Here is a 22,881-nt window from a genome sequence, read left to right on the forward strand (position 1 = left end):
GTTGGCGTCGGTGCGGCTGGATGGATGGCCGCTGAAGTTGAGGATGAGGAGAGAGGAGCGTTGGCGAAGAGCACCGATGCGTATTTGGAACCGTGAGTCGCCGCTTGGAATTGAAGTGGATTTCCATGGGACAGGAGAAGTGAACCAATCTCTTTTTTCGTCAATGGATGCTACAGCTTCTTGTTGACTTTGAAACTTAGCTTGTAGCCGACGTGTGCTCATTTTGAGCATGACGTCTCTGATCCACTGGTTAAAGGACACTTTGATTCTCTCCTCTTTCATCTCAAACCGCTTCAAACAACAAAGCGTGTGACGGAAAAGTGGTTAGGACTGCACGACTGTTTGTGTTTTATGTTATGTGTTGTGTTTATTATTTTACTTTATGTTAACTGTTTTGTAAAGCGCTTTGTTACAGCTGCCGCTGTTGTGAAAGCGCTATATAAATCAGAATGTATTGTATTGTATTGTATTGTAAAGAATGTTGTCGCCAAACATGCATTATGAGGAAACTATACGACTCGACTGCGGAGAATTTCTATTTCCAGCGATGCCAGCCAAGACGGCTATGAGAATTGCAGCAGTTAAAATGAAAAGTTGAATTTGACCATTTCAGCTCTTAATGGTGCCAAAGGTTCTGAGTGAAGCTTCCAGGCTCAGCAGATGCGAACAGAAATACTCTCACTCAATTATCCAATTAGCCATCTTTGCGTTTAATTGATCAATACACGGTTCTGCTTCTGGCAGTGGGATTTCAGAGTTTGCACATCAGGCGCATAAGCGTCTACATGTTGATTTATGTGTGTCATCTGGTTCAGTACACGCAACTGGGATTACCTATGAGAAGAATTACAAATAAGGAGGGGCAGGGGTGGGGGGGCATCTATTTAGGCTTTCATTTTTTGCAATGCTGTGATTATTCCACAAAAGCTTAATGACACACTCATTCATTTGTGCTCTTTAGATGAGTATATTGTTGTTTTTTTATTCCTTAGGGACACTAAATGCAATGTTCTCCACAATTTAAAACAGAATAAAGGTTCTCTGACATTCTTTGGTCATAACACAAGATAAAGAATCGCGCCCTACTTCAGCCTCCTTGGGTCCCTTCTGAGTTGCTATATAAATCAATGTTTATTGGTAAAATTATGATTAACATACACTTGAAATCACTCTGCCCACCCGCTCGCTGTTCTACGGGGCCAATGGGCATTTGTTACCATGACGACCTGGGGCAGAGCTAAGGCGTTGTCAATGTCGGAAGAGAAAGGCAATCAGAAAATCAGTCAGGAAAGCGAGATGTCCTCGTTGGTGGATTGCGTGACTCAATTACATTACGTAGTCAATTTGTGTTCCGCTCTGCACATGTGGTGCATGCAGCATACATATCGGCAAATGCAAAACCGAGCATCCGAGTGCCTCAGTGTAGTCTGGTGGTCGAATGGCTGATCTACACCAAGCAGCGCTTCTGAGTCAGAGTTGCATTATGCACATTTACCCCACTGCTACATCACAGTGGAGCACAATTCGAGCGTACTTGATTGTTTAATTTCACATGTGATGGCTGGCCAGGCACTCCAGAGAGCCAACTATTTGTCGACAAGGAATCGGAACAATTTTTCCCCCAAAAATATCTCCCCTTGGCAACTACATTTTTAAAGTGTGAGTGTGATGTGTAGTTCAAGAAGAGCTAAACAATAACAAAAATGTAGAAATGGTGAATTTGGCACTGAAAAACAATTCCTCTGGCCTCTTTCCTCTGTCTCATCAAGGGACATCTCCATCCCACTCACAACTTCACAGAATCATCAGAAATAAACCAGCATATGTTGCAATAGGTAGACTATAGCTCAACTGCTTTATTCGATACATTGCTAAATATTTATGCAAAAAAAATATTTCTCACCAAAGGCTTTTTTATTTATTCAGTGGGCCCACAGATGATTTGTGTGCATTGCCGGTCGCCGCGAGGCAAACAAAACGAGGTGTGCATACTTGGCATCTTCAGTGAGCAAAGGGGAGAAAAATACACATCCTCATTCCTCACAGTCTTCACGATTCAAAAAGCTCTCGTTAGTTTTCTTCCACTTCTTGTGACGCTCACTCATTTAGTTTCAGCTCTTGACATTTTCTCTCTGACCGAATAGTCGGGGTAGGGAAATCGGGAGTTTGAAATAACACCACAGACATATTAACTTGCTCTTGGAAAACACTAATTTTTATTTTCCAGAGCACAAAGCAATATAATGGATGTCCTCAAATAGCGGCTTCTACTATCTTAACTGCCATGCCTCCAATTAATCATCGGGTGCGTAAATAGTAATAGTAGTAAATAAAGAGACACCTTGTTTTTTATTTTTATTTATTTATTTATTTATTAGTTCCACTAGGTGGCTGCGGTTACTTTGATTCATTGACTGATACCAGCATGTGTTCTTTTGAGGTCTTTACTGCAACACAGATCTTCAGTCGGAGCATCTGTAAAGCTGATGCTTGCAGTGGGATTGCCATGACACTGCATTGGGTTTTGTGTGAAAGGATCTCGTGCAGCAATTAGCAGGAACTAATTAATTAGCAGCAAGGTGGAGGAGGATGAGGAGGAGGTGAACGTTGGGTGCAAGGTTTTCATCATATGGCACAAATGACTCAGTCACAACTTCCATCTCTCCTCCTCATGTTTTTACACATGTAAAATGTACACCATTAGGTTGTAAAGTGTCAGTGAGATAAAAAGCAACGGGTGCTTCATTTCTTATAAATTTGCCATATTCCAGCTGAATTCAACAAAGAAAGTCTTGAGAGCTGTCCACTGGTTGCAACTGAGAATAAGCAGCATCAAAAAATGAAAATTATCAGGAGCATAATCATGCCAACTTTCTTATTGACAGTTTTGCCAAAATTACCTTGAAAGATTGAATGAGTTACTTCAAAAATTAAGTACTTTAAGGACATAATCTTGATTTCAAATCTAAATTATTTTTAGCCAAACAGTACACATACAAAAAGGGGGAGGGGGGCGCACTTGAGAACTTTTTGAAATTGTGGGGTTGAAATGCATAGTGTAGTGCCTTGAACAGAAAAAGCAAGCCATGTATAAGCAGTATGATAAGTCGATATGTTGCAAGTCGTTGATTTTTATTCATTTTGTCAGGTGAATATTAGTTCTGCTTAAATTAATTATTTTTGTTAGGTATTAGTCAATCTAGCTATCGATCAAGCGATCTATCTCTCTATCCGTCCTCCCACCCTTGCCTGCTTTAACCAATCACAGACCCTGACGTCATTTTCATTTCCAAACTACAACGAACAGTGACGTCAAAATGTGCGACACGCCAGATAGTACCAAGCGCATGAATAGCTAACGGCTGGTTTATTGCGTTATTTCCAATCGACATATTAGGAAGATTAGACAAGTGTTTCGTAAACGTTAATGTTAGTGTTGTTTCATTTTGAATCTTAGCTTCCGTTCGTGCCGCTGCACCGCATAGTCCCAAGCTAATGCTAATGCTGCTTGCATACAGTGGCGTTGACAAGTTCTGTTATTTTGTGTTTCTAGCGGCGGTATGAGTTCTAAATACGGAGGCGGTGGTCGAGGCAGAAGAGGAGGTAGTAGTAGAGGCTACCGTGATGGTAGCAGAGAAAGAGCCGGCCGGGGAGGTGGGAATGGTGGCAGCTTCGACCTGGACAACGCCAGTGGTCGCCATCCTTCACATTTGAAGGGCCGAGAGATTGGCTTGTGGTATGCAAAATTCGGAGCCGTGAAAAAGAAACAAGCAGACCGACGATCGGTATGTATGTTTTTTCCCCTCTCAGTGTAGGGTCCATTTGTCTGGATTTGCTCGGAGCATACATACTGTGCTCGGATGACGTGTAGAACTTGCATTTACCGCATTAATGCTCCGTTTTTGCCTGCATGTGTGCAGAGGGCAGTGGTCCAGATGGATGAGGCCAGAGAGCAGCACATTATCAAGCTGCTCGACTCTGTCCAGAATGACCAGTCAGCTCTGGAAAGACCAAACAGAGGTGTGGGAGGCTCTGCATTGGACGGCTGGCGTGCAACTCCCAGTAAAAGTAGTCACTGGTGAGAAGTTTTAACATGATGGATTTTAGGCAGAGATAGACAGTACAGTACAAACTTGAGGGAATGTGACATTAACTGTCCCCTTGTAAAATCGAATTAAAAAGACTGTGATGAACATGGAAAGTAGGCTATAGATGTCTGGTTAAAAGGTGTGATGTTGACATAGGCATGACTGTGACCAATGTACTATTTGCAGCTACTTTGACGGAGACATGACTGAAGAGGAAAAAGGCAGAATCAAATTTGAGGAGCAGGGGTAAGACATTGACACAACACACAAAAACCGGTACCCACTGCATTTCCTCAGATGGTCTTTTACTTACTCAACTGCAGAGAGTACCAGGTGTTTGTTAGAGTTCTGTCTTCGGGCAGTTAGCGGGGTACACCCTGAACTGCTTGCCAGCTATTTGCAGGGCACACATAAATCATGTTGGCACCACGCCCAGATTCGAGGAGAATAGGGTGAGCAGTGCCTTATTTGCATGAGACATGCGTCCCCTCAAAATAGGCTGAGTTGAATGAGGCTAAAAAAATAGAAGGTGCTGTAATTCATCTTCGTTAGGGTAATTTAATGAAAGAATGTCACAGTAAGGGCAGAATGGTGGGCTAATTAGAATATCTGCCTCGTGGTTCTATAATTCAGTGCTTCTTGCAAATTCTTTCCCTACGCTTGCCTTGTCACAGACATTTTATGAGACCTGTGAATATTGTAAATTGGCGGGAGAAAACTAATGCATAATACCGATTTATCTCTGTCAGTGGATGATTAATTGAGGCATGGTGTGTTTTGGAGCTGTGACTACTATTTATGTACATATGTGGCATTCAAGCACACCGAATACCAACTGACATTATTTCCTAATTACAAATGATTGATGAGTCTGCATGCTATCTCATTTTATTTTCACATTTTGTCCCATTAGTTCAATCTCTCAGGCAGTTGTTAAAGATGAGATCCCTGACACTTGGGATGATGATGATGACGATGATGCTGATGATGACATCAATGACCATCGTGATGATGATGATGATGATGGTGATGTGGAGCAGCAGCAGCAGCAGCAGCAAATGAAGGGGGGTGAAGACAGGGAGAAAGACAAAGATCTAGAGTTCTTACTCCAGAAAATAGCCAGAGACGTTTCGCTGGATGAGTCATTGAAGAGGGATCTGCAAAGTAAAAAAACACACCCAAAGTACAAGGAAATGCTGGTGAGTTTTTGTGAGCATTTGGTGTTCCTCTCCTTGCTATTCAATGCTTAGTAATGCATCTCTGTCCCTTTCCATAGATGTTCAGAGAGAAGCTGCCATCGTATGGAAAGAAAGAGGTTCATTCATTTTGAATGCAGTGGTGTATCGAGTTACATCGAGTTTAATTTGTGCTTTGACGCTGCTCGACACTCAAATCAACTTTCCCCATTGAAATGAGTGGAAATGCCATTGGTTTGTTAAAGCCGCCTCCGCTAAAAACACTTCTCAACTATCGCGTATTAACAACAACAATAGAATGTAAAGAATTAAGCATTTTGTGTGTCATGACTTAATGCTGCAATCCATTTTAGCACAACTCCTTCTGCCAAACACAAAGAATAGTACGATCAGAATAGTCATCAACATGAAAAAAATCCACCAAACCCCGAAAGAATAGTACTTGTACTGCTGCTGTAAGTGTCTCGGAAAGATGCTGGATTACATTGTCCTTTTTTGTAGTCAGAGTTGTTTTATTAGGTCTATGTGTTGCTCCACCGTTTGTGTTCAGATACGTGTTTGCTCTAAAACCACAATGTTTTGTTTTGGTCTGACAGTAAACGTTAACTAAATGTGGTCTTAAACAGCAGCCTTAATTTTCAAGAATTGTTCATTATTTGCCAGAAAGCTGCTGATTGCGAATTGATTCGTTCTCGTGATTGTGCTTGCAAGTCTCGGCGAAATATCTCCCCAATGACAGCTCGAATCTCCCAAAATTAAGTTGGGTGACTTGTATCTCAAGGCACCACTGGACAAACGTTGATACCGTACTTTCCTGTCTTCTCAATCCGATCACGTGCCATCAGGAGCTGGTCCGGCTCATTAACTCCAACCAAGTGTTGGTGGTGAGCGGCGAAACGGGCTGCGGAAAAACCACCCAGGTGACTCAGTTCATCCTGGATGACCACATCAAGCGCGGCATGGGCTCGATGTGCCGCGTGGTTTGCACGCAGCCTCGTCGCATCAGCGCCATCTCGGTACGGCGTCTCCGCACTGTAGCTCATGTCGTCGCTTCTGCTCGACGTTCTGCTTAATTTGCCCATTTGTGCCTCGCGCAGGTCGCAGAGCGTGTGGCTGCTGAGAGGGCGGAAAAGGTTGGCGGTGGGAATTCGTGTGGTTACCAAATTCGCTTGCAGAGGTAAATTGTACATTCAACATGGCACGCGTTTCCAAGTTCTTATCTTTTTTCTTGATTGGACAGCTCACAAATGACAAGCAAAGAAGGCATGTGTTGTTGCTGCTGATGTTGTATATCGTGCATTTGAGATGACCAATACAGAGAATATAATAAGACTACGCACCCCTGTTCAAATGCCTGACTTCATGATGTACAAAATGATACCCTTTGGAACTTACGGTACTTAGACTTCACTCTCTCCTCTTTTATCTCAAATCATTATTTTTTTTCTTTAGGTTAATTTTTAAAGGAAGTTTGTGTTTTCTATGTAACTCTATTGATAAAGCTTGACTCTAGGTATGACTATAGACCAGAATTGCTCTGCAGCGGTACAAATGACGGTGAATCAATGTGTTAGAAAAAAGTCTGAATATGATCCACTCATGTTTTGGATTTCATTATTTTGGGCAGGTGCCACTAAGGCTGTGGCTTATTATTGTAAGTGGATCAGTGTACAAAATGAAAACTCCATAAATTGGAGTTGTGCTGGAGACAGCTGGTGCGTGATGAATGATAGAGGAGATGAAAGCAAGAAAGATAGTCGATAATAATGAACACCACCTGTCAGAATATGAGGAACAAACATCATGGTCTCCTGTCTTGGTCTTTTCTACACATTTAAAGAACAGAGATGGTTTTGCAAAATGCCAAACTTTATTTTCGACTCGGTTGGCTGTAAATTTTATTAAAACCTAATTTGGAAAATGCTTTTTTTCTTTATTTGTGTCTTTCCCCAGCCAGTTACCACGGAGACAAGGTTCGGTCCTGTACTGTACCACGGGCATTATTCTTCAGTGGCTTCGCTCTGACCCGTGAGTGTCCCTCCTTGCAGCATTTCGTTTTCGACTATTTCGGCTGCTCGTTCTTCCCTCTGTGTCACTCGACTTCATTGATTTGTGCTTGCTGTCAGTGCCAGACACATTAGTATGGACCCCACATCCTCTTAGGCAGAGTAAAACACACACAAACACAGTTGAGTCATCCCCGCCTGCTCTTGCTCGCATCACAAGTAACCTCGCTCGGGAGCGAGAGTGCCAACTTTTGTTATCTCAACTGTGCTCATCCCGAAGTTGGCACGACTTGACCCCTGTGAGTCATTTTAAGACCACGGGCAGCCTGACAAAAACACTGCAACTATTATTCCTCATGTTTGCACAGCACTGTGCCCAGAGGTTGGTACAGTACTTTGATACTTTTAAGTTTGGAGAACCCAATAACTTAATTACAGATGAGCACCGATGGTACCAAACAGAGATCGCATCAGTTTGAATCCATCCATCCATCCATTCTCCGATCCGCTTATCCTCACAAGGGTCGCGGGGGGTGCTGGAGCCTATCCCAGCTAGCTTCGGGCAGTAGGCAGGGGACACCCCGAATTGCTTGCCAGCCAATCGCAGGGCACACAGAGACGAACAACCATGCACGCTCGCACTCACACCGAGGGACAATTTAGAGTGTTCAATCAGCCGCCATGCATGTTTTTGGAATGTGAGAGGAAACCGGAGTACCCGAAGAAAACCCACCCAGGGGAGAACATGCAAACTCCACCCAGGGAGGCTGGAGCTGGAATTGAACCCGGTACCTCTGCACAATCCTAGAGATACATTTGCACAAGATGCTGGCTCTAACTAGTTAATTATCATGGGGGTAAAGCCTCGCCTTGATCAGAATATTCTTATTTTCTTACCTTCCATGTTAACGCTGGTCAATGCACACTCAATAGTTGTTGCCATCCTAAACACCATTATCTGTACAGGCAACTTATTAGGTTATTACTTATAAGGCTATTTATATAACACCTATTAAAAAAACACATTTACACAGTAAATAATGAAAATGGAAAAAAGTAATCTCGAACAAACCGTCAAATTTCAAGCAAAATGTCTTGGTCAATGTTGATTTCATGTTGGAACTGCATACCATATCATTGTAGCCAATTAGCATGTGCAAGCTGGCAAATGTGAACACATTAATAATAATAATAATAATAATAATACATTTTATTTATAAGTGCCTTTCAAGACACCCAAGGACACTTTACAATAACAAAAAACACAAAACAATACGGGTTGAGCAGCGGCAGCCAAAACGCGCCAGCGTTCACTCAACACGGAAGTCAGAAAGAAACCACAAGGGAGGGAGAGGGGGAGAAAAAAAACCACGCTCGAACTACCCTCATTTTGAGAATAATTTGAGTTAGGCAAAAAACTCCTGCACAAGCATTTGACAGTTACAACAGGCCACAAGATAATAAACAATGAAGACGGTGAAACAAGGGAATGTATGAAGGAGGGGGTGATGGTGGGGGACTAGCTTCCGTGCATACTTACATCAGGGGAAGGTCGAGATAGCTGATGTTGTTTTGGTAGCAGGCTGCCCAAGAATTTAAGACAGCCTTGAGTCCGTGGCTTATGTCTCTTTAGTCGCGTCGATCAGCCAAATCCGTGATTTCAGTCAATATTTGAGCACGTATTCCAGTTTCTCCAAATTCTTGACCATCTTGTAGAGACGCTCCAAGTTTGTGGCTGAGCACAGTCTGAGTGTTTCCGCACATCCGCACTATGCCATCCTTAGACCGGCAGCCTCTTCACTTCCAATAGAGCCGCTCCCGTCGGTTGAATTTTGCGATAGATCAGGAAACTGCCAACACCAAACAGCAGCATACCTGTTATCAGAAGGCAAATAATATAGATGTCATCCACATCCTCAACGGACAGTGTTGACAGGCACACCATTCTCCGCTTCTTCCAAGGATCAGGGTGTACCCAGCAGCAAAAGTCCCTGAGGGGCAAGTAGGCTCCCAATTGCCTGCTCTTCTCATCGAGAAAATTTTGTCGATGGCATCGAGAGACCAGCCAACCAATTCCATGTTTGTTTTTAGGATGAAAATATGACAGGAGGCTAGGAAAAGTCACAAAAGACAGCACATGGACTGAGTGGCGAGCAGGGAAGGGTGGGGGTGGGGTTGGGGGGGACAGGAGCAGAAAGCAAAAGTTTCCGCCTTCGTCGCGAGTCAAGCAAGAATGAAAATGAAAGTACCTCATCATTCAAACCATAGCCGTTACAGCACCGTGGAAAAAAAATCAAATGAAATGCGTAAAACTTGTACTTTGTTATTTCTTGTCAGGCAGTTATCAAGTATTAGCCACTTGGTTCTTGATGAGATCCACGAGAGAAGCCTGCACTCAGACGTGTTGCTCACCATCGTCAAGGACTTACTCGATGTGCGACACGACCTCAAGGTTGTTCTGATGAGTGCCACGCTCAATGCAGAGAAATTCTCCAAGTACTTTGGTATTTCCTCCGAAATGACAAGTCTTAACTTCCAGCGCTTATGTTTTAAACTTAGTACATAATTGTGCTCTTTCTGGGTCACATGCTTTAGACGGTTGCCCCATGATTCACATCCCAGGCTTGACATTCCCAGTGGAGGAGTTCCTCCTCGAGGACGTTGTGGAGATGACCAGGTAGAATATTTGATTTACGCGTAGCCGTGAGACGTAACCGTTGAACCTGTATGTCATTTTTTCCCCCCACCAGGTATCGTCCCAAGAACCAGGACCGCCGACCCGCCTGGAAAAGAGGCTTCTGGCAGGGGCGCCACTCCAGACCCGAGAAGGAGGAGAAGGAGGCTGAATATAAGGAGAGCTGGTCTTCTTATGCTCGCACACTCCAGGCCAAGTGGGTTGAAGAACGCCAAATTTGAATGAGTAGCTTTGGTTCACTTGTTGTTTGTAGGTTTGAAGGTTAGGTTCACCCTCACATATTTGCTATCCACAAATTTACCTGGTTGTTTTTTTTTTTTGGGGGGGGGTTGTTTTTTAATTTGGAATCTATTCTCAGCAACTTGCCGAAAACTCACCTCTTCATGCTTTTGGTGCTCCTTCTGTAATGTTCTAGCCATGGGTGTCAAACTCATTTTTATCACGGGCCAAGTCATAATTCTGGTTTCTCTTGAAGGACCCTCATGACAGTGAACCCATATAGATGTATTTTTACATATTATTGCATAGACTCAACAAATTGATGGATACCTCATTTTTAAAATCTGGATCCAGGAAAATGTTGTTTGTTCAACTACAAATCTATTTATTTAAAAAAGTTCAATTCAAATTCTTGGTAATTTTGTATTTAAGCAAGCGACATGAAGTCCATCCATCAATTTTCTGAACCACTTTATCCCCACAAGGGTCGCCAGGGTCGTGCTGGAGCCTATCGCAGCTGTCTTCGGGCAATAGGCAGGGGACACCCTGAACCGGTTGCCAGCCAATCGCAGGGCACACAGAGACAAACAACCATCCGCGCTCGCGCTCACACTCACACGTAGGGACAATTTAGAGTGTTCAATCCGCCTGACTTGCATGTTTTTGGAATGTGGGAGGAAACCGGAGTACCCAGAGAAAACCCACGCAGGCCCGGGGAGAACATGCAAACTCCACACAGTGAGGCCGGGACTGGAATGTACCTCTGCACTGTGAGGTCGATGCACTAACCAATAGGCCACCGAGCCGCCCAACATGAAGGTGCAGAATTTGCCTAAAATTATGTGACATGCCACATTTTAGCCCCGAGCCTTGAGTTTGACACCTGTGCTTTATGGATTTAAGGGAGTATGTTGAAGTGATATATCTCAATTATGAGCTTAACGTCTTTACATATAGCCAAATGAAGTTTGGGTTATTAGTGGAAATTACGTATGGTCATTGCTGCATGGACATGTGCCAATTGCCTGTCCATCATGTTTGAGTGGTCACGCTGATCTCTAGTAATATGACATGCATCTCATTTGTTTTCCCCTAGATACTCTGAGAGCACCATCGCTGCTCTTGAGATGCTGGATGGCGATGACAAGATTGACTTGGACCTCATCTTGGCACTTATCCGCCACATTGTGCTCAACGATGAGGTGATTTTGCCTGAATACACTTCAGAAGGTACACTTGCGCATAATCAGGTCGTGCATAAGCAAATCCAATCTCGGCGTGATTATCCTTGCTGAACGTATGTGTGGAGATCGGGCAGATGGGAGCAACAGCACGGGCAGCATCCAAGCACACAGTGACATAAGGTCAGACAAAATGACACGACAACTGGGCAGGCGATCAGCGCTAATGAGCGATTGCACAGATGCTCTCCCAGTGCATGTTCATCGCACGTTATTTTTGTCTCTTTCCAGCTCTGCATCCAACATCCTTTGTTACTGTTGCCATGCATATTAATTGGCAGTGGCTGCAAAGACTTTAGTTCTGTTGTTTTAGATAAAATATAAATGCACAGACAAACTGCTAGGCAACCTGGCTGATATTAGGCACACTATCACAATCAACTGAAACAAGGAAGCTGATTATAATGGATGTACAAACATTTGTAACATCCAGTGGAGTAATGTAGGTGCTATATTGTGGTGTGTGTGTGGTGTGGTGTGCTATAATGTAGGTATATATTATAAACGGACAGAGGAAAAGGTCAAAACCATCAGGTTTGTAATATTGAAAGAAATATAAAAGAAGAAGAGGAGAACCAAGAACTTATTATCATAAGCAATTGGATAGCCCGCGGAATATAGTCGGGATGTTTTGACGGCAGGACTATTAAGCACAAGTGAGTAACGCAGAGAGACGGTGTCATGAGTCCCATAAGAAGCCGTCGTGACCGTCAGTCTGAGCAACCGATTGACGGCGGCGTATGTCAGCTGGCCGAAAAGGAATGCGACTGATCGGCCATGACAGGGTGGTTAATAGACTAAGCGGCCAACTGCCCTGTGTGAGTGGTTAATTATGACTGCAGCGCTCCACAATAAGACACTCGGGCAGCTGTTAACGGACAGTTGGGGGGAAATAGTAAGTCAAAATGACAGACATTGCCGTTCTAATTCCTCCGTATGCTAATAAAAGAATCTGGAGACTAATGCAAATAACGAGCTGTAATTTAAACACAGCGATGCTCGCGGACAAGAATCAGCTCTTCGTGTCTGCTCCTATTGAGAAGATGAATTGCATAGTTATTTTCCAACCAATTTAATTTCATCCCCGGGTGTATTTTTTTCTCATATCTAAAAGCGGTGCTTTGAAATGATGAAAAGCCATCAATAACAAAATAAAAATAGACCGGCGCAAGTTGTCTCCCAACACGCCGTTGCAATAAATTTGGCAGCAAATGCCAACCTGTGCGATAAAGTGTGCTAGATAAGAAGCTTGGAGGAAATAAGTGTTTTTGACAAAGACCAAGCCAAACTAGAATATGAGAGTTTCTTCATTTCTTCTTAGTTTGGATACTCCTATGTGACGCATTGTTCTGTCCAATAGGAAGGAGCCATCTTGGTCTTCCTGCCAGGCTGGGACAACATCAGCAGCCTCAATGACTTGCTGATGGCACAACAGATGTTCAGATCAGGTGGATGCATGCACACACATGCACACATGAAACACATACACGTTTTCAAGATGATTTATCACGCATCATCATAACAGCAACTATATGCCATAATTGGAACATCAAAAAGCTATAAAGATGTGCTTTTCATTTCTGGTATTACAATGGCAACCATGAATAATTTACTTTACCATTTGTCAATATTATTACTAGACCAGCCAGAACACGCTCATGGACCACTCACAGCCACCCGCGTTGGTGCTAAAGTCTGTTCTTGCGCACCAAGATGATATCATCAAATGTATTTTCAAAAATTTGCATTGTTACTCAAAAGGTAGCTATCCTTCGCCACTGTAGGGGGCGCATTTCAGCAAAAACAAACCCAAACTGTTTTTCCTTATTGCAACTTTAAGAATAAAGATTTTTATCAAATGTGTATTTTAGTTTTTTTTTTTTAACCCACACCTTAGCCTCGGACGAACGCAATAAACTGAATAAGTGATGCTGAGATTGAACACAACATTTACTCTGTATGGTTCAAGCATCAAAGTTTCAATCAATAATCCCAAAATCTCTTGTCTTCAGTTCCTTTGATTCTGGTTACCTATCAAAATGTTTCCCCAGCGACGTGGTGGTTAAATACTTGGGCCGCTTTTTTGTGGAGTACTTGATGCGGCCCGGACACACCCAGCCTTGATCTCCAATTGATTTTGAGACCCCTGCTCTATCATGTTGCAGCAGCTCAACACAGCAGGAACTTGTATTCTGCCAGCATCAACACTGTCTTGTTTGTGCTTCCTGTTGTTATAGATCGTTTTATCATCATTCCGCTGCACTCACTCATGCCAACGGTGAATCAGACGCTGGTCAGTATTTGCCGCCTCCATCTCTCTTCTGACCCCTCAAGCGAACATCCATTTTGTTTTCTCCTTAATTTTGCCGCAATCCAATCTCAGACGTATCCTCCGCCCCTCCCAGGTATTCAAACGTCCACCACCTGGTGTGCGGAAGATTGTGATCGCTACCAATATAGCGGAGACGAGGTAAGTGTAAACTAGCTTGCCAGGACAAAAGTTTATTTTCGCTCGAGGCTTTTTCCAGCTTCACTTGAGTGTCTGCAAAGCAGCGGTTAATGATTCAGAAATGTGATAGTGGCTTGAACGGGGCTGGCTCACTGGGGATTTATTAATGTGCTCACTCACAAATTAAAGAAGCTGTCCGCGCTCTCTATTACTTCTCTAAAAATAGATACTAAATTCCCCCCCGAGGGCAGCATGATTCTGAGTCAAAACTTCGCATTTTCGAACCGCTTGCTTTGAAATGGTTTTCCGGCTGATTTCATCCCAATCTAATTTTCACTCCCCGCGCCTCTTCTCTTCTCATCTCTTTCAGCATCACCATTGATGATGTGGTTTTTGTGATCGATGGAGGCAAGATCAAGGAAACCAACTTCGACACCAACAACAACATCAGCACCATGACGGCCGAGTGGGTGAGCCTGGCCAACGCCAAGCAGAGGAAAGGGCGTGCTGGCAGGTGCGTATGTATTTGCCTTTGTTTACTCACCGGGGCCATTTTATGGATGTCAGGGCCAGAATGTTACTAGCTTCTGTTGGCTCTTTCCAACATCAGAGTGTAACTAGGCCTAATTGGCACAAGTTGCTTGCTGAATGCAGTTTCATGTCATTGATTCTCATTTGAACTTTTTTTTTCTTCCCTGTCATAACTTTTATTTTCCCTCTCGTCATCATTCATATGCATAGAGTGTGCCCGGGGAAGTGCTATCATCTGTACAACGGTCTCCGAGCCAGCCTTCTGGATGCCTACCAATTACCAGAAATTATGAGGACTCCGCTGGAGGAGCTGTGCCTGCAGATCAAGGTCTGTTTGCTCGTAACGTGCGGTCCAATCATAGGCGGACAGCTCAAAAGCACACATCTTCTGGGATGCGCCGAGTTGTTGGAAAGCCACATTTTTCAGCAGTGTGACACATTGACTCCCCAGGCCAAAGTGAATCCCTCTCGCGAAGAATGAAAAATATCGGTAGCACGAAGAAGAAAAATAAAAAATTGCGGTAAGAGAAGAAAATAATAGAAGAGATAACAGAAAATGGAGAAACGTAGAGACAATCTGGAGAAAAGTGGGTCGAAGGTTGGCCAGGTCAACCGGCAGAAGTTATGATGTCATTTACATTTCAAAATCCAGAAGCCATTCATTTACAATGTGATTGCACTTTAGTTTACATATTTAAATGTTCAGATATTAAGATTATCTGAATGAGGCAAAATAACATGCTTTTCCTCTCAAATATATTGTTATAATCATTTGTTTCAGATATTTTCTGTATAAAAATTTATTTGGTGTTCAAAAAGTATTTTTTCAAACCTTCTGAAGTCTTGAAAAAGAGGGGGTCGTCTTATAATCAGGACATTTGCCTGCTTCAGCCGAACTCTGCTTTGTGAACTGCACAGACCATGACCATAATAATATGACTGACTAAGCCTATTTCTTTGTCACTGCTGTTAGGTGTTATTTTATTTTGTGGGGTCTCCAACCTGCGCACAGTATCGTGCTAATAATAGTATTGTGACATTCATGTTGTGATAATATTGTGTCACGATATTTAATGTTGCATTCCTTGTTGATACAGTCGATTCAATGACGTTGAATTTGTGTGGCTTTTCCATAAAGAACCTTTTGTCAGGCATCGGCTCAATCGACCTTCCAGTTTTTGGAGAGCCTGTTTAATGTTTTTTTTATTATTAATGTTTTTTTCCTGCAGAGATTTTTCTTTTATCTAAATAACTGCACTTAGCCCAAAGAACTTACTGTTCACGCGGCGCCCTCTGGAGGAGGCGAAGCCATCGCCTCTTCAGCGATGGATTGCCATTTATTTCTGCCATCCTCTGTTTAAAGCCTCCCAATCCACTCACTCTCAGGCTCAGTGCATACTAATGGAACACAAAGGCAAAGTTCACTCCCGTCGAGTGTTTGCACCGGCAGCTTTATTGAGTGTGTTTTCAACGTTGCTCCAGAGGTTCAGCTTTGAGGCATTTGAATACATTTTCACAGTGAAGCCAGCCGGTGAGAGGTGAACTTAATTCATCGGTTTGCTCGCTGAGCAGGTGAACTATAACCACCGTTCTTCTATTTGTGTCTGTCAGATGTATTGGTGTGTGATGGGTTTTATACTCTGTGTTTAGATATTAAAGCTCGGAGGCATCGCTCACTTCCTACAGAAAGCTTTGGACCCTCCCACTGAAAAGGCGGTGAATCTGGCCATAAAGAACCTCAAAGACCTGGTAAGAAAGAGCCAAGTGTGTTAAGCATGTTTAATTCAGCACACCAGACTACCAGTAACATTTTGTTGGGTTTTGGAATAGTAAACAAATTTGGAAGCTTTCTAAAAATGAACTATTCATTCAACAGTGTGAAGCAAAGAAATGTTTTGCATATACAGTAGTAGAATGTGAAGAGGTAACAAATAAGTTCATCTGCAAACAATAACGAGGTCACAAGTAGACTGGCTCTGGAAACTGAGACGAGTTAACAGGCACCTACAAGACTGCTGGAACAAGTCGGGTAAAAAAGCTGAGCATGATAACAAGCTGAAGAAGGTGCAGTCTCATCAGTTGGCAAATTTCTGGCGCACAGTGTTGGCAATATGCTTCGCGCTGTTTGCCTTCTTTTGAGTAGGAACTATTGCAGCTTGAAATGACGTTATACTTTCGAGAAAGAAAGAAAAAAAAACTGAGAATGAGGTTGTAGCTGAAAAAGCTTTTTGGGTATATTCAAGAACCTCTGCAAGTAAGACCGATTTAAGTATTGTGAGATATTCCAATTTGAGTGTGTCCTATTTATTTTTGCAGTAAATGAACAAATTTCTTTTAGTCTTTGCCTCTTATGGCTTTTATGAACCCTTGCTGTTTTTCCTCTGGGATATAGCCCTAACTCTGCCCCTGGTCGTCATGGCAACTTAAGCAGTCCTCAGCTTTGGCCAAGCAGTAAGATGTGTGTGGGGAACTGTTTGAATGTGGAGAAAAAAATGCATATGTCTCCTTTGAAAAAGGTATACGAGCGCTTTATAAAACCTATGAGCACCTCGCCGAAGTCTAATCTCCGTGTGTGTCAGAACGCCTTGGACCATTCGGAGAACCTGACGGCGCTGGGTTTCCACCTGGCTCGCCTTCCCGTGGAACCTCACATCGGAAAGCTTATCCTGTTCGGAGCTCTGCTTGGCTGCCTCGACCCCGTACTTACCATCGCCGCCTCCCTCAGCTTCAAAGACCCTTTCTTCATACCCCTGGTCGGTCTCCAACCGTCACATGAAAGCGGCAGCAGCAGAAACAATACAGTACATGCATGGTCACGTGATATCCTCACTGTATCTCGTGACTCGCTGCTTCTCAGGGCAAAGAGCAGATGGCAGACAAGAGGCGCAAAGTGCTGTCCAGGAACTCCAAAAGTGATCACCTCACTGTGGTCAATGCTTTCCAGGTAGTAGAGCTAATCACATCTCCTTTTGTGGTGCGTTATCCAGAAATCAATCAGTCTTCATTTGTCATCCAACGATTGGTAAGGGCTGGCAGGAAGCGAAACAGCATGGCGGCCGATACGAGCGGGAGTTCTGCTGGGACAACTTCCTGTCTGCTAACACACTCCAGGTGATCCCAGTAAATAAATAAAGCACATTGCCACACCTTTTTTTCTTCTTCACACTCATATAAAATATTTCTCAGTTTTATCTTGTAGCTTAGACTTCTACAATGTATTTTTCTGTATTAATTATAAAGGATTGATAACATACTGATTATTTTTGTATATTTGGGGGAGGATCGAGATATTTGCATGGTGTGACATTTTAATGACCGTAATTACTTTTCTTTTAAAAATTGGTATTTATTTGATTATTATTGTGAGCACTTTGGACTGCGTATTGTCGTGACAGGCTCCCTCGCTTGGTATGCAAAGATAATCGCTGCCTCTATAGTTTGATTGCGTTCGACTTTTTTGTACATTTTTATGTATCGTATTGTTTGTTTTTAAACTTTTATGAAGGCACAGTTTTTGTTCCTTTTATGTTCAATATATTTTTTAATTGAACCATTATTTTATTGCTCTTTTATTTAGATTTCCCTATATGTGTGAGAGCGTTAATGTTCAAACTCAGCATAATGTTACAGTGGCTTATGATATCAAATGTTTTTTTTAACCAAGAAAAAAAACAATTGTCATTTTTGTTAGGTCTACTACGCTACTTGCATTTTAATGTTGGTTTATCATGCACTTTTTTGAACATGGCATGCTTATGTGTGCACCTCGTTAGCACGTGTACATTTTATCTGTGATGTCATTCCTTTCTTTCTCATTTAGATGTTACACAACATGAAGGGTCAGTTTGCCGAACATCTCATGCACACAGGCTTCGTCAGCAGCAAGGACCCAAAAGACCCCAACTCGAATGTCAACTCAGGTGGATAGATAGGAGGAGCTGTCGAATAATAATAATATTGATTGAAGTGTTTGTGTGATCAGTTTTACATAAAGAGGCCATCTTCTTTCCTCCCTTAGATAATGAGAAGCTGATCAAAGCCGTGATTGTAGCCGGTCTGTATCCTAAAGTCGCCATGATCCGACCATCACACAGCAAAAAGAGGCCCGGGTGAGCAAAATCATGAACATTAATGTCCATACAAAAAAAGTTGTGACATGTTCACACTTTCTTTCACTTTTGTTGTTTATTTCATGACCAAACCAGACGGTCAGGCCAGGAGCAGATTTGTTCCCTGTAGTCAATGTGAGGGTTTCGTCAGACTCATGCCGTGCCATTTGGAACGTGGCTGTCTACAATGCTCACAACAGTTGTGCTGCCCTCTGAGCCGCCCTGGCAGAGCTAAAAGCTCAAAACAAAACGAAACAAAACAAAACAAAAAAACAACCACAACAGATTAGTGGTGCAGCAGCATTGTAATGAAATCTACAGTTACTCCAAGTTTGGCTTGATAAGCATAACTTGGAATAGCACCACTACAATCTTACAAATTCTGCCTGGGTATGTAAACTTTAAATTATTTTTGGGTTATTTGATTTCATATGTAGAGCTCCAGAAAGTTATCGTGCATCCCAAAGCATTAGTATTTATTTTTCTGTGTTTAAATAAACAATTGTAATAGTTAGCCATCAGAACTCAACTCAAATGTATTTATAGAGCACTTTCAAACAGCCATCGCTGCACACAAAGTGCTGTACATGGAGCAACTAAAGAATACAACAGTAACGCAAAGCAACAAATCAGTAACAAAGATGGGAGAGGAATCATACCTGTATATAACTCTCTTAAAATTTTTTTGTTACTATCAATGTTTCGCTTTGAATTGGTTTGGAAGATTGCCTTGTTTAAAACGAGGCGGCAGCGGTGAACATTGTGACCCAGGAGGGACACGTGTTTTGCTTCCCAGTCAATGTGACTCACCCCTATATTAGATAGAACTTCAGTTTCACCTCAGCCGACACAAGAGTTGACTGATTTGTAGTGTTCTTAATTTTTTTCATAACAAGGCACACATTCTCTGTTGCAGGGTGAAAGTGTACACGAAGCACGACGGGAAGGTGTGCATCCACCCCAAATCCGTCAACTATGAGGAGACCAACTTCAACTACACATGGCTCATCTATCACCTCAAAATGAGAACCAGCAGTGTAAGGGGCACTTTTAATCTACCTTTGCTTTTTATACAAAACCCAGCAAAGGTGGGATTTTGCTACAACTACATTTTCACACAGTGATACTGTGTGGGGGGGGGGGGGGGGGGTCTTTCAAGCATGAGAACGTTTGAAAGGCAGTTGAAAGGGAGCCTTTTAATCAAATATTCATTCGGGCTAAAACTGCCGACCTTTCACCGCTCACCCATCTGAGATAGCGCCAGAAGCGGCAGCGGCGTACACACACACACACACGCACACACACACACACACACACACACACACTCTCGCATACAGAGCCGTAGGGAGTCAGAGAAGGGTGGCGATGACGTTAAGGTGCTGTGATGCTTTCATCCGTGGCGGGCTGTCACGTTCCTTTTTCACAGGGCCCCGGCGGTTGTCTCCACTTTCTTCCTCCTTTTTTTTTTGGTGATGTTACTGCATTGTAATTGTCAATGTAGCTTCCAAGAAGAAATGTGCTTCTTAATGCTGACTGCCTCTTCAGCAGCCTTTTTAGGATTTATTTATTACCTGCGCCAAGCGGAACCTCTGCAATGTCCTGGGCTTTTTTGATAGATTTCACCGTGGATTTGAAAAGCCACGACCTTTTGTTGAGAATACACACATAAATACAGGTATACCCTTCTCTTGAAACTAATTCCAATCATGAAGCCCTAACTCTAATCAAAACCCCGAAAGCTTTAACCTCCCAATCCCAAATCTCTAGACCCAAGCAAGTTTGTAAACACTTAACCCAAAACCTACACCCAAATCCAGCCCTAACCAGCCTCAACTTTAACTCAACCCCGAGTCTGAACCACCCCAAACTCAAACCTAAACCCTAGCCCAAATGTCACCTCTCTCCTAACCTCCACGCCCTTTAACACCCTGTTTCATCCACAGCCTTCTAGCCCAAACCCAACACCCAAAACCCAAGACAGATTTACTCCTAACCTCCAAGATTTTATTGTACCATTAATTCCAACCCCTAATTCTGAACCCTAATCTCGAGCACAAACTCCTACCACTAAACCCTAATTCGAACTGTAATTTAACTCGACCCTACCCCAATCCACTCAACTCTAAAGTCCAACTGGTAACCTTAAACACTAAGACAATCCCTAACCTTCTGACCTAATCCTGAACACTAACACTTAAGCCTCAACCCATAAACCTGAACCACTGCCCAAATGTTCATCCCCAACCCGAAACCCTAACCTGAGTCTATTTTGTCTCAACTACTCCACCCCCCCCCCCCCAAGAGGTTTATAATTGAATATCGGTGCCACAAGATAACACCCAACCAACAGCTTTGCCCCATTAGTAACGCCTCAGCTCCACTGGGGGAAATGTACAGTCTACAGCAGCAAGATTGTGGGTAGAAAGAAGAAAAAAAAACCAAACGCCGTTCAATTAAGTGCAATATAAACACCAATATGGATAAGAAAATGTGACTTCAAAGATGCTTGCACAGTTCATTTGGTAAAGGCTTTACTTGGGTGGTCGATTTTCATGATGGCAAATGGTGCACCAATTTTTCTTCTTTTTAGTCCTAAACGTTTATCTTGACTCTCTTGCATCACACGTCTTCACTTTTCCACCTTTTCAAGTGTCCCCCCTCCTCCCCCCACAAGCAAGGGAGGACAAGATGACATTTCTTCTTACAACGGGCAGACACTTTTCATGTCTCTCTAATGGGCCGCTGTCAGAGACCCAGTCAGGCTGTGTGTCACACTTTTCTGCGGCTCCTCAGATCTTCCTGTACGACTGCACCGAAGTGTCACCCTTCTCGCTGCTGTTCTTCGGAGGCGACATCACCATACAGAAGGACGACGACCAGGAGACCATCGCCGTGGACCAGTGGATCGTCTTCAGGTCGCCGGCACGCACAGCTCACCTCGTCAAGGTAAGACAGATAAGCACATAAAATTACATACAATCATTAAGAATTGCTATCTTTTTTTTTTTTTGTAAATCCGTCCTGACAAGCATTTTTTTTTGTTCAATTACTTTGGACGTTTTACCCTAATAATACTTCATTGAAATGCATTTATTCATTTTTATTAATTTACATGTCACCGTGAAAAACGAGGTTCAAGGGGTTGTTCGTCGCTTTTTGCAGCCTTTCATTCTCGTCATCCTTCCCGCAGAATCTAAAGCGAGAGCTGGACTCCCTGCTAGAGGACAAGATCCGCAAGCCGGCACCTGTGGACTGGCAGAACCATAATTCTAAAGATTGCGCCGTCATCACGGCCATCATTGACCTCATCACCACCCAGGAGATGACCGCAACAGCGGCGGGGCCTGAGGGTGGCGCCAGAGGCCACGAACGAACGTGGGCCCCCAGAGGACAACACATTTACTTCAATGAAGATGGCGATGATGACGACAATTAGCTTGGGGTGAGACCTGAGTAAAATAATTGCAGGTTAGTCACCGCATTTATTAGAAACCTTTTGGTCATTTCTTACAAGCTGGATTCTCGAAAGTGGAAGCAGGGTTTTTGTTTTCGATTGGAACGCTCACCTTGCATCACTGTTTTCATAGCACATCATGTTACAGCCTGCGTCTCCTCAACAGTCACCTTAAACACGAACAGAATTGCTAAGACCTTTCATTTAGTATGTAAATGAAAGGTTGTGAGTTATGAAATAAAAACTTCTTCAGTGTTTGTCTTACCTTAATTTGATCCAACTCCTCCCTGGGATCACAAAATACATGACGCATTGCCATAACATCCGCACATCATTGCTCTCTGGTGGAAAACTTGCATTTTCAAGAATCACTGTTTTTCAGGAAATAAAAACAAAAAAACGCATCATACCTCATATTGTTATCTTCTACCGTCGGACACCGACTATATCTCGAATATATGCTAAAAAAATCACTAATTTGTTTAAGATTGTTAATATATTGGTTTTTAAGCTTTTTTCAACACTTTAAATTGATTTATAATGCATAGAAATAAAGGACGACCGTGGGGAGAAACTATTCATTTTGATTTTTGAAACAAAATGAAAAAAAAATGAAACAGTCCAAATTTGGAGAAATATATACCTGACAGCAATGGACAAGCTTTTCTCATAAAAATAGGATTTGGTTTTATACTTACAATAGTAAACAAGCTTCAGATGTTTGTTGTTGTTGTTTTTTTTTTCACGATATTTTTTTTCTAAGTATTAACTTTTATCAACTCCCCCAAAGTAGTACAAATCAATTTTACACCTCATGTTGCTTTTCAAATGACATGCGTTCCTTTTCTGAAAAATGTACAATGTTAAGATGCTCCTTAATAAATCAACAATTT

At 42.7% G+C, this 22,881-nt stretch overlaps 1 protein-coding gene across 1 annotated transcript; it reads left to right on the forward strand.

Annotated features, from left to right (window-relative positions):
- Positions 1-3,275: 3,275 nt before the first annotated feature.
- dhx36 (DEAH (Asp-Glu-Ala-His) box polypeptide 36) lies at positions 3,276-22,258 on the forward strand. Its single transcript, XM_052078655.1, has 26 exons — positions 3,276-3,785; positions 3,921-4,078; positions 4,275-4,334; positions 5,002-5,287; positions 5,365-5,403; positions 6,130-6,300; positions 6,382-6,461; positions 7,238-7,312; positions 9,628-9,794; positions 9,886-9,967; positions 10,041-10,181; positions 11,301-11,406; positions 12,806-12,893; positions 13,683-13,738; positions 13,851-13,915; positions 14,265-14,408; positions 14,636-14,753; positions 16,076-16,174; positions 17,005-17,178; positions 17,283-17,369; positions 17,453-17,536; positions 18,246-18,345; positions 18,444-18,534; positions 19,451-19,571; positions 21,328-21,480; positions 21,725-22,258. The coding sequence occupies exons 1-26, from the start codon at positions 3,561-3,563 to the stop codon at positions 21,968-21,970; spliced, it is 3,216 nt and encodes a 1,071-aa protein (XP_051934615.1). The 5' UTR covers positions 3,276-3,560; the 3' UTR covers positions 21,971-22,258.
- Positions 22,259-22,881: the final 623 nt, after the last annotated feature.

This window comes from Hippocampus zosterae, chromosome 10 (assembly GCF_025434085.1).
Source record: "Hippocampus zosterae strain Florida chromosome 10, ASM2543408v3, whole genome shotgun sequence".
Classification (NCBI taxonomy): domain Eukaryota; kingdom Metazoa; phylum Chordata; class Actinopteri; order Syngnathiformes; family Syngnathidae; genus Hippocampus; species Hippocampus zosterae.

Bases quoted from the DNA above. Each gene is read 5' to 3' on its own strand.
- dhx36 (XM_052078655.1), top strand. From the start codon at position 3,561: ATGAGTTCTAAATACGGAGGCGGTGGTCGAGGCAGAAGAGGAGGTAGT. The intron at 5,404-6,129 runs GTTCATTCATTT...ACGTGCCATCAG, and splicing joins CATCGTATGGAAAGAAAGAG to GAGCTGGTCCGGCTCATTAA. The intron at 9,795-9,885 runs GTATTTCCTCCG...CACATGCTTTAG, and splicing joins GAAATTCTCCAAGTACTTTG to ACGGTTGCCCCATGATTCAC.